The following is a 12536-nucleotide window of genomic DNA, read 5'->3' on the forward strand; positions in this document are numbered from 1 at the left end:
GGCCAAGCTAAGGAAGCATTCAATTACTACGACGCAATTAAAAATCTAAAATATCAACGACGAATTTTGTATTACAGAAGAAGTAGTTTTGTTTCTCGTGTTTTCCTGTGTGGGAGGAGCAGTGTCCTCAACACGCTCTAGCAACTAGCAACAATATTCTCTGAATAAAAAGACAACCCATGCTTGCAGGCAGTAACATAGTTATCTGGTTATGGGAATTATCTGTCTCAGAGGCTGCCGTGGTACTAAACGTGTAGCTGAGATTGATAAAATTTAACATTGTGTTGGATGGGCGGCTAGAGATTCAATTAGTATAGGAATATCAAACATTGAAAGCGGCTGCTAGAGCCTAGCGAATTGCTGTAAGTTTTATATTACAATGGTTTTTGCTGTAAATGTGTCTTAGCCAATAATTACAACTACGATAAGAAATACATCTGGCGAATCATTTGCAAGTGCTGAATCTGCAATAACTGCAAAATTAGAATGAAACTTCATCCAATGGCAAACTAAAAGTTATCTATAAACTTGATGAGCTATATTCAGAATGAGTCTCAACACCCTTGAGCCGGTGACTCAAAAGCCCTAACAACCATTAAAGCGTCATCAATTTCCCCGTGGTCGAAGTGTCCTAGAACCGCGATTGCAGAGGAACGAGCGCCTTAGGAGAGTGATGCTGATTTTTGGGGTCTTCCCCATTATAGCCCCCTTCGCGCACCTTAGTGGTGCGGATAACCTATACCCCCCCCCCCCAAGCATAGTATCATAATGGGGGGGTATAATTAGAGGGCCCGTTTTCTGTCCTTGTAAATGACGTCAGTGTAGCTGTCCTCTACTGGCACAGAGAGCTTCGATAAGACTTTTTTCAGCGCGTATGAAGCTGATGGTTCAGCTGCACAAGTTCATGCGAAGATGTCGGCAAAACGTTGCTTTCTCAACATCAATTATACCATCAGTTCTCAACATCATTTGATACTATAACTTGTTTTTTTTTACCACGTTCTGGATCGATGGCTTTAAATAGACCACAGGGAAACAGTATTCTCAAGCGAAGTAGTCTTGTCATTGGTGGGAGTGGAGACAGTGAATCTCAACTCACTCTATCGGGAACCAATAATGAGCAGGCGCAAGATTTTACAACAAGCCCTCTAGCAATTATAGCATTGTTTGTTTTAACATCAGATCAAATGGATAGGTCTCAGATTTATTAGAACTTTCTTTGGCTTTAAAGTTTTCAACGCCAAGAAAGTTTTAATAAATCTTAGCTCAAATCAGAAAAAGTTTAATGCTAAAATTTTAGTTCAAATCATAATTTTGACTGGATAAGAATACATAGGGCAAAAACATTTTCCGCATGAGAAAATGAAATATGCAAAAGCTCCACAATAGTGATGCTTATGATTAGGCTAATTCCGGAATACCCCTAAAAATACAAAAACATTGCCGAAATCGAGTAATCCGGAATAGGAATGTTTATAAAGAAATTGATAACAGATGTAAATATGAGTTGTAAATAGGCTAAATTTTTTATTAGGAAAAAATTTTTGATTGAATGTTTTAGAATAGTTCCTAGAACTGTTTTAATTGTGGACTCAGACAAATGTAAATACATATTCTTTTTATCCTTAACAATTTGTGAAAAAGTTTTAACCTGACGATGAACGTACAGTTCGAAAACGTTTGTTTTAAATAACGGAAGTAATTTTAACTTGACAAATTGGTTTCTTTTACATTAAAGTTTTTAATCCGTTGTCCAAGTGAGGCCAAGCTAAGGAAGCATTCAATTACTACGACGCAATTAAAAATCTAAAATATCAACGACGAATTTTGTATTACAGAAGAAGTAGTTTTGTTTCTCGTGTTTTCCTGTGTGGGAGGAGCAGTGTCCTCAACACGCTCTAGCAACTAGCAACAATATTCTCTGAATAAAAAGACAACCCATGCTTGCAGGCAGTAACATAGTTATCTGGTTATGGGAATTATCTGTCTCAGAGGCTGCCGTGGTACTAAACGTGTAGCTGAGATTGATAAAATTTAACATTGTGTTGGATGGGCGGCTAGAGATTCAATTAGTATAGGAATATCAAACTTTGAAAGCGGCTGCTAGAGCCTAGCGAATTGCTGTAAGTTTTATATTACAATGGTTTTTGCTGTAAATGTGTCTTAGCCAATAATTACAACTACGATAAGAAATACACCTGGCGAATCATTTGCAAGTGCTGAATCTGCAATAACTGCAAAATTAGAATAAAACTTCATCCAATGGCAAACTAAAAGTTATCTATAAACTTGATGAGCTATATTCAGAATGAGTCTCAACACCCTTGAGCCGGTGACTCAAAAGCCCTAACAACCATTAAAGCGTCATCAATTTCCCCGTGGTCGAAGTGTCCTAGAACCGCGATAGCAGAGGATGGAGCGCCTTAGGAGAGTGATGCTGATTTTTGGGGTCTTCCCCATTATAGCCCCTCTTCCCGCACCTTAGTGGGGCGGATAACCTATAGCCCCCCCCCCCCAAGCATAGTATCATAAGGGGGTATAATTAGAGGGCCCGATTTCTGTCCTTGTAAATGACGTCAGTGTAGCTGTCCTCTACTGGCACAGAGAGCTTCGATGCGAGTTTTTTCAGCGCGTCTGAAGCTGATGGTTCAGCTCCACCAGTGCATGTGAAAATGTGGACAAAACGTTGCTTTCTCAACATGAATTATACCATCAATTCTCAACATCATTTGATACTATAACTTGTTTTTTTTTTACCACGTTCTAGATCGATGGCTTTAAATAGACCACAGGGAAACAGTATTCTCAAGCGAAGTAGTCTTGTCATTGGTGGGAGTGGAGACGGTGAATCTCAACCCACTCTACCGGGAACCAATAATGAGCAGTCTTCATCTCAGCCAATACTGAAGAAAAGCAAATTGTCCAACCGCTTCGACACTTTATTTAACGATGAGACATGTACTGATTCTGATGCGAAAGGAACGACGCAGAAATCAAACAGTTTTCTAAAACCCTCCAAATTAGATACTAGTGCATCCAGTGTTTTCCTCTCGGTCCAGCAGAATAATAATGATGCATCGCAACTTGACAACAACTCAAATCCATCCGAAAAGTTTCTTTCTTTGACCAGGACTGCAACTATTGCCTCAAATAAATCTGATTGTTCTGGCAAGAATGACCAATTGCTAAATGCCGCTGCAACAAGTTCGAATGATAACGAAGATAAACAAAGTAATGGCAAGGAGACAGTCTCTCTTTCTGCACAAGATGAAAAGGTGCCCGAAAATTCCGGTTGCTCTAGTGACAAAAACCAAGAGGAAACAGGCAATGAGAAACCTGTATTTGGCCAATTTTCAGCTACCTCAACGTTTACTTTTGGTCAGAATTTGCAGCACAGGGTTGCTACCAGTACAGATGACGCACAGCAGACGTCCAATGGCAATGAGACGCAAGAGTCTCCTGAAAAATCTGCAAATGGAAGCAGTGACACTGCTGTTAAAACTGCGACTGATAGCGCAAAACCAGCCCTGTTGTTCGGTGCTCAAAATGGATATAGCAATGGAGAAGCGAGCTCAAAATTGAATATGCCGACACAATGCAAAACTGGAGAAGAAAATGAGAAAACTGTGTTCCAGATGAACGCAAGGTTGTTTCAATATGACTCCGAAATTAAGAACTGGAAAGAGAGAGGTCAAGGTGTTTTAAAGGTCAATGAAGAATCGAAAGACGGAGAAATCTGTCGCGAAGCCGTTCGAATTGTTATGAGAACGAATGCCACTTTTCAACTTATTTTGAACATTAAAATTTTTGATGGGCAGATTATCGAGAAGGCTTCAGAAAAGGCAATCAAGTTAAGCTCTCTAAATGACGATCAAAGCGGTCTTACTTTATATACTATTAAAGGCAACCCTCAGAATGTAGACGTTTTATTTAACTTGTTGGACGCAAGGAGGAACTTGCTCAAAGCCAAGGGAGAGTCGGGAAATACTTCTGTCGATATTTCGTGGTTGAAATGAATTAAGTTTGAGCAAAAGTTAGTGGGTTCTTTGTTCAGGACTAGGAAATGAACTTATAATTTGAAAACGTAGTATAAATGTGTTATCAGTCGGTTATAAATTCAATTTGTTTGTTACTTATTTTTGCTTCAGAGGAGAAATACACTTCTACGGAATAAACTTGAAGTTTTTAAAGTATCACCGTTAATCTTGTCTATTTCAGATTATTTGTGTTTGTTTATATTACGTATGAATGAGTTTTCTCGCCTGTCATCAAGAACGAGTTTCCAAGGCATCGATTTTGCAGAGACGTAAAGATCACGAACGTCTCGGACTTAAGGACGATGATACAGAGGTGAGATACTGTTGACACTTTTTTGTGCTGTAGAACTGGCTTTCAACTAAATTAGAGTACAACCCAACTAATTTGAGGCCTAGTTTACTGTACTTAAATTAATAAAGTAGTTTGTTAAATTGGTTCTTGTGATCGATTTTGTGTCAACGCGAAATTGCGTGACTGTCCCCGAAAACTATAACTTCAAAAAACTTATTAGCTGAAGGTATTTTCTCAAGAACCCTGTAAAATTTTAATGGAATTGCAACACAAGTAGCATTCGATAGCCTATAGAAGCTGGCAGATACTTTTAGCCTAATTGTTGTGATAAACTTATTAAATAGTTCCAGAGTAGAACATTATCGCCCAGATAAAAAAGACCGTGCACCGAAGTAAACCCAGAGAGCGATGCAGGAAATTTTCTCAAATTAGTGCAATCAAGCATCGCGGACGCACTAAAATAGTATTCCTGACGTGGTGAAAGTCGTATCTGTCAGATTGAAAGGCACCATCGAAGAATTGTCAAGCAGTGTCTAAGATAGAAGATGAAATTTTGCAAACAGTTCGACGGGAGTTTAGCGATGAAGTTGAGAAGCTCAATGTTAAGGTTCTATCTGAAACAACTGCTAGAATCTTACAATCGACGAGAACATGTCAGAATTACTGGAGTAGCTGAAAAACTATCACTACACACGATGGCAAGGTGATTCCGGAGCGAACTGAAATAACAATGAGAACTGTTCTTGAGATAGCGACTTGTTTAGAAGCAGGATTGCAGCCGAATGACATCTCAATAGCTCATCGCCTGCCATCCAGATTTAGTAGCTCGGCGAAACCAATAATTTACGTTTTTCGAGGCGTGTTGCAGAAATAGAGCTGCTGAGAAGGAAGAAGGAACTAAAGTCTATTCCCGAGCTGAGCCATCTTTCGATATCTGAAGACATAACAAAAGCAAGACTCAATTTCCTTCAAATGATGCGACAAGATCAACGTATCGATTCTTGCTGGACCAAAGAAGGCACTATTTATTACGTCTGGAAAGAGAATCATATATATAAGATAAATGGGCTATTTCAAGGTGCTATTGATTTACAGTACTCTATGAATGATGTTAAAAGCTGCTTCGGCGAGTGAGCTGCTTTTTTACCCCACTAAATTAAAACTAAATGAACCCAAAGTAATTAAAAGAAATTTTGATACTACGGTAAAGCATTTGTCTGTCCTCCATGTGAATGTGCGCTCCCTAAAGAAAAATTACCGGCAATTGGAAGCACTTGTAACAAGTCTTGTCTCCACCCGAAATTTTGTGTCTTACAAGAACATGGCTCTCCGACTCTGAAGAATATGAAAACTATCTTGTTTGTGGATATAAAGAATACAGCGTAAAAAACCGCGCATACACTGGTGGCGGTGTTATGATCCAGCTGCGGGACAATTTGACAATACTAAAAGAAATGCCAACAAATTTTATAGAAGCATTGTTTTTTGAAGTTGAAATCAACAGTTATAAAATCAAATTACTCGCTATTTATGTTGCTCCCAGAGTCAACAAACTTGAGTTTGTTGAAACGTTGGATGTTTTTCTGGAATCATTTACTGAATCTAATGATCCCTTTGTAATTTGTGGTGATAAATATTGACATCCTTAAGGAAAATAAATTCCCAAAGAATTACAAAGACTGTATTGCAAGTAATGGGTTTGTAATAAATGAAGCAATACCCACTAGAGTTGTTGACAAGTCTTCAACTTGTCTTGATCATTTCATTTTCCAACATATTAAGCAACCTGAATTTTTCGTGTTGGATAACAATAATTTTACGGATCATTATCCGATTCATCTTAAATGGTACTACGGATCGGTGAATCATAAACTAACAAAGGAATATAGAGACAAGTTTCTTGAAATGCAACACAAAAATTCAAGAAATTTCCCATCAATTCTGTACGGAGATACAAACATTGTGGGAGTTAATAAACGGTGACATCGAATCATCCTATGAATTTTTTTAAAATACTTTACCGACAATCTTAAAAAATTTGCACCAATCAGAAGTGGCAATGTTAAACAAACTAATCAAATTCTTTGGTTATCAAACAGTATCAAGAACTTGAAAATAAAAAGAAACAATGCACATCGGCAGTGGAAGTTATCCCTACTTGAAGCAGACTTGAATACTTCTAAATATCTATGGGCAAAATTAAATGCCCTTATTTCTAAGACCAAGCGGATTTATTAAAGAGATAAATTTAATCAAAGTATTGGTGAATCAAGACAAGTGTATATTGACATCCTTAAGGAAAATAAATTCCCAAAGAATTACAAAGGCTGTATTGCAAGTAATGGGTTTGTAATAAATGAAGGAATACCCACTAGAGTTGCTGACAAGTCTTCAAATTGTCTTGATCATTTCATTTTCCAACATATTAAGCAACTTGAATTTTTCGTGTTGGATAACAATAATTTTACAGATCATTATCCGATTCATCTTAAATGGTACTACGGATCGGTGAATCATAAACTAACAAAGGAATAGAGACACAAGTTTTTTTGAAATGCAACACAAAAATTCAAGAATTTTCCCATCAATTCTGTACGGAGATACAAACATTGTGGGAGTTAATAAACGGTGACATCGAATCATCCTATGAATTTTTCGAAAATACTTTACCGACAATCTTAAAAAATTTGCACCAATCAGAAGTGGCAATGTTAAACAAACTAATCAAATTCTTTGGTTATCAAACAGTATCAAGAACTTGAAAATAAAAAGAAACAAAGCACATCGGCAGTGGAAGTTATCCCTACTTGAAGCAGACTTGAATACTTCTAAATATCTATGGGCAAAATTAAATGCACTTATTTCTAAGACCAAGCGGATTTATTACAGAGATAAATTTAATCAAAGTATTGGTGAATCAAGACTAGTGTATATTGACATCCCTAAGGAAAATAAATTCCCAAAGAATTACAAAGGCTGTATTGCAAGTAATGGGTTTGTAATAAATGAAGCGCTACCCACTAGAGTTGTTGACAAGTCTTCAACTTGTCTTGATCATTTCATTTTCCAACATATTAAGCAACCTGAATTTTTCGTGTTGGATAACAATAATTTTACAGATCATTATCCGATTCATCTTAAATGGTACTACGGATCGGTGAATCATAAACTAACAAAGGAATAGAGACACAAGTTTTTTGAAATGCAACACAAGAATTCAAGAAATTTCCCATCAATTCTCTACGGAGATACAAACATTGTGGGAGTTAATAAACGGTGACATCGAATCATCCTATGAATTTTTTGAAAATACTTTACCGACAATCTTAAAAAATTTGCACCAATCAGAAGTGGCAATGTTAAACAAACTAATCAAATTCTTTGGTTATCAAACAGTATCAAGAACTTGAAAATAAAAAGAAACAAAGCACATCGGCAGTGGAAGTCATCCCTACTTGAAGCAGACTTGAATACTTCTAAATATCTTAAGGCAAATTTAAATGCCCTTATTTCTAAGACCAAGCGGAATTATTATAGAGATAAATTTAATCAAAGTATTGGAGAATCAAGACAAGTGTGTAAAATATTAAACGATATAAGAGGTATCAGTAATAAATCTGAAATAGTTCCTGAGTTGATAGACTCAAACGACACTGAACTACCAGCAGTAAAATTGTTGAAAAGTTCAACATGCACTTTACGAATGTCGGCTGTGAGATTCAACAAAAAAGCGTTAAAAATAGTGAATTGAAAACATTTGCGTCTTAAAGTCAGACCATGTTTTTAATTGAAGTCACAGAAGAAGAAATTTCTGATCTCATTCAATTTATAACAAAAATAGCTCAGGCGATGATTTTATAAGCAATGTAATAGTAAAGACGTTTAACCGTGAACTATCACCTCTCCTTGCTGCTCTTGTTAACTAATCCTTCGAACAAGGTAAATTTCCTTCACATTTATCGCGTGCAAAAGTTTTTCCGTTGTTTAAAAACGGCTGTAAATCAGATATCAACACTTGTCGACCCATATCGCTATTGAAAGTTTTCAGTAAAAATTTTGAGAAGGCAATGTATAAAAGAATGTACAATTATTTTGAAAAGTTTGGATTTTTTTCATTAAAAACAGTATGGATTTAGAGCAAAGCACGGTACGATTAACGCGGTAGCTTGCATTACCGAAAGATTTAGATCAACTATAAACGAGAAGTAGTTACTTTGTTTCTTGATCTTGAAAAAGCCTTTGATACGGTAGACCATGAAATTCTGTTACGTAAGTTACATGTCTTACATTCTGTTACATTCTGTTAAATGTCTTAGTGAGAGAAAACAACGGCTGGATGTTTGTGGCTTGTCATCAACATGGCTTCCAATCAAGTGTGGCGTAACGCAGGGCTCAGTTTTAGGTACCTTTTTCTTCCCTATATATATATATATATATATATATATATATATATATATTAAATGACCTTCCATATATTTGTAACAGCTCTGAAATCTACTTGTTTGAAAACAGTTCAATTGACTTTTGGTAAAAGTGCTTCCAATTCCAGTGCTATGTTTACGTTTAATAATATTATTGTTAAAAATAATTAATCGTGTAAGTATCTTGGTATTTTTATTGATACAAAGCTCTGCTTTCAGAACCATATTACAAAACTTATCGAAAAGTTATCCAGGCATTGTGGCATTATATCGGAGCTTAGGCATTGCTCCCCGAGAAAACTACTTCTAAGATTTTATCGTAGCAATATTAATCCTGTTTTACTGTATGGAGTACTAATTAGCGGGTGCTTCAGCTATAGCTCACTTACACCTTTGTTCCTAATTCAAAAGAAAGTTCTTGAATTCATCTACTTCCGAAAACGAACCAAAAGTAGTGAAGATATATTCGCTGATAATAAAATTCTCTCTGTGTATGAACTAGATATTTATGAATTGTTAAAATTTTTCTTAAAATCTATCAACAACTTCCATTCAGATGAGTTTCTAAAACAAAAATTCAACGTTCATCTATTCAATTTCGATCAACTATTTTGTATGATCGGTTAGAAAAAGTTGATATGATGCCTGACTTGATCGGTTGCTCATATAAGGAAGTGGATGATTTTTATACATTCAAAACCACTTTCCTCGTTAATGTTTTTGAGTTAGTACGGTATGTTATTAGTGTTTGAGCTGCGGGTATTTTTTTTCCTGACTTCTACTTACTCCTGACCTTGCTGCTTGTGCTCAATCAGATTGTCCATGACCGGTTGGCTTCACTAGTTGAATCCAGAGGCTCATTCCACCATCAGTAGAGGCAAACTCGCTAAGGGAGTAAGTAGGGGATCAATCGTAAGGTCTCGCAGGCCTAGTATTTAAGTTCCGATTTTTTAAAGATTTTCAAATTCAAAAATTAAGCTTTAGACTAAATTAATGTATGTAGGGCACAAGATTGCTTTCTGTTAACATGTAGCAATCCATGATCGATGACAGAAAGCAGTTTTTCTACAGTCTCATCACTTTTTTTGTAATCTTTTTGTTTGTTTGTTACGGCTACAATTTAACTTTTGATTTCAATTGATTCAAATGTGATGTTTTCTATTCATCATTCCTGTACAGATCATTGTAGACCATCTGGTCTTGTTATCTGTCCTCTTTGTGTTAGAATTTCTATAGTGCCAGTCAGTCCTTCTTATCTATCTAATTTCGTTTTAAAGTCTCTAAATTTCTGAGCTAATTTAAATTTGAAATGTTCATTCATACATGAAGAAATTAATTCTCTTTCTTTCTTATAGCATTTTAAACGAAAGAGAGAAAGCTACAAAGCATCTCGGAGTGAAGTGGTTTTTTAAGAACATTTTTGAACAACCCGGAGGCAGCTGTACGGAAAAATTGAGCTTGACCAGTGAAGCCGAAATAACGTCGGAATTAAAGAAACGCATTCCAAACAAAAGTCGTGGCTGCGACACAGTTCCGCCGATCTTGTTCAAGGAAACTTGTGATGTTATCTCCGCATCACTAGAAAACCTATTCAGCAACATTAAAAGAACGCGGAAATTCCCAACTGATTGGAAAGTAGGCATTGTATCCTCAATCTTCAAAGATGAAGACCGCACAAAAGTATCTAACAACTGACACTTTGTTTTTTTTCCAAACATGTAAATTAATAATATAACCGAAAGGTTAAAGATTACATGCCTTCAGAATAATCACGAATATTTATTGAAATAATCAAGTTATACATCAAACTTCTGGTTATCAATTGATGTTACCCATTAAGCTGTTCGTTCTACTATATAAAAAAATAAGACACGAATGATCCTAACTGTCTATCTATTGGAAAACTTTCATGCTGACGTTGCAAAAACTCTGTTAAATTTCTTTTGAAAAGAATTTTGTTCTCCGTCGCTCTTACGTTAGAGGGTAACTTATTCCATTTTTATATGCTCTTCAAAATCAAAGATCTTTTACTCTGCTTAGTATACTTTTGCGTTCTTATTATCAGCTGTTTTGTCAGTTTTTTCTGTTTTAACTGTAGACGTTTTGCACATTTTTTTAATGTTTCTGATACTATCCTCTGGTTCAAGTCTGTGTGGAGATTCAATATACTAAACTTTGAAATAATTAATTCAGCTGGTAGGACATGCGATTTGAGGACATCACGACTATGATCGAATTTACGACGCATATAACACACCTTTATGCCCCAATTAATCTGTCGATTTATAGGCTGTACATTTTTTGCTGAGAATGTTTGTAAATAAACTCCTCTGAATGACAAATGAGACAGGACTAAGGATTTGAAAACTTGCAACCTTACTTCCAAAGGTATATGGTTTCTTACTTGATAGAGTGAGCGAATGGCGGCCGCCATTTTCGTTAAAACTACATTTAGATGTGCTTCGAAAGTCAATTTTGAGTCAAGGTGTATTCCTAGATAACGACAACTCTCAGCAGATTTTATTAAATTTCCGTTAAAAGTAACTTTTGATTCTAATTCTTCCCTGGTAGAAAAATAAAGTAGTTCTGTCTTATCAGCATTCAAAATGAGTTGATTTTTCAAGTAACTGTCCGTCTTCAGTAAAATATTTTCAATTTTTGTTGCAATTGTTTCTCCTGGTTCATATCGACATAAAATACTAGTATCGTCTGCAAATTGAACAAGTTCAAAGTCACCTTTGATTTTTTCTGAAAAATCGTTAACGTATAAAAGAAAAATTAGGGGTCCTAATACTGTGCCTTGCGGTACTCCGTGATTAACGAAAATGTGTTCTGAGACCGCGGTGCCTATTTTGACGCATTGTGATCTTTCTTCGAGAACAGATCTCTATAAATTAACTGCAGGCTCAGAGAAGTTGAAGCACTCTGCTTTTTTGTGCGAAATATTTTGTTGGAAATTGAATTGAATGCTTTTGCAAGGTCTAAGAAAACTGCTGCAGTGTTTCGCCCATTTTCATGGTTTTCTACTGTCTCAGTGAAAAACAGTACTGCATCTGTTGAAGATTTTTTTGTTTTGGAATCCAAATCGTTCTTTATTCAATAGGTTGTTTTTATTAATGTGATCCATCATTTGGAAAAGGAGAAGCTTCTCAAAAAGCTTAGCAAAAGTTGGTGTGACCGAAATTGGTCAATAGTTGCACACTTGTTGTTGATCCTTTTTTGTGAATTGGTGTGACATATGCATGTTTTAGAACAGTTGGAAAGACACTGTTTTGAATACATTCATGAAAAATAAATTGCAGATGAGTACCAATTCCGTTCTTCGCCGCCTTTAAAGCCCATGCATGGACAAATCCTGGACCCGGTGATTTACTGTTTTCTAAACTATCAATGGTTTTGTAGATTTCTTTTAAAGTCAATACTCAAATTGAATTTTTCAGAACAGTGGTCCAACCTATGGATATTCAGAGGAACGAAATCACCAGAATATTTGCCCATTTCCGCAAAAGAATTATTAAATGCATTGCAGATTGCTTTTTTGTCAACGGTCTTGGCTCCGTCTATTTCAATTTCAGACACATTAATACCTTGTTTGTGGTTTCCTAATTTTTTATTGATTAAATTCCATTTCTGCTTCGATGTTTCATATTGCTTAAAAAAATTAACAGAATATTTGTGATGTGCATCTCATAGTTTTCGGTTCACTAGGTTACAGCATTTTTTGAACTCGTCAAAAACATCTTAGTTTTGAGAGAATTTGTTTTGATTGTACAAATGATGTTTTTC

At 35.9% G+C, this 12536-nt stretch overlaps 3 protein-coding genes across 3 annotated transcripts in view; all 3 read left to right on the plus strand.

The window, feature by feature from the left end:
* The first annotated feature begins 2618 nt into the window (after nucleotides 1-2618).
* LOC142353433 (uncharacterized) lies at nucleotides 2619-4136 on the plus strand. Its single transcript, XM_075405666.1, has one exon. The coding sequence runs from the start codon at nucleotides 2772-2774 to the stop codon at nucleotides 4014-4016; it is 1245 nt and encodes a 414-aa protein (XP_075261781.1). The 5' UTR covers nucleotides 2619-2771; the 3' UTR covers nucleotides 4017-4136.
* Nucleotides 4137-4216: 80 nt separating this feature from the next.
* LOC142353323 (uncharacterized) overlaps nucleotides 4217-12536 on the plus strand; it is a 34479-nt gene continuing 26159 nt past the window's right edge. The window contains exon 1 of the mRNA XM_075405556.1: nucleotides 4217-4350. Coding sequence (XP_075261671.1) covers nucleotides 4249-4350 — 102 coding nt within the window. The 5' untranslated portion in view covers nucleotides 4217-4248. The remainder of the gene's footprint in view (nucleotides 4351-12536) is intronic.
* The window catches only part of LOC142353324 (WD repeat, SAM and U-box domain-containing protein 1-like), an 83714-nt gene continuing 75832 nt past the window's right edge, over nucleotides 4655-12536 (plus strand). The window contains exon 1 of the mRNA XM_075405557.1: nucleotides 4655-4671. The gene's annotated coding sequence lies outside the window, so the exon portion shown is untranslated. The remainder of the gene's footprint in view (nucleotides 4672-12536) is intronic.

The sequence above is a fragment of the Convolutriloba macropyga genome, chromosome 14 (genome assembly GCF_964194025.1).
Source record: "Convolutriloba macropyga chromosome 14, txConMacr16.3, whole genome shotgun sequence".
Taxonomy (NCBI): Eukaryota; Metazoa; Xenacoelomorpha; order Acoela; family Convolutidae; genus Convolutriloba; species Convolutriloba macropyga.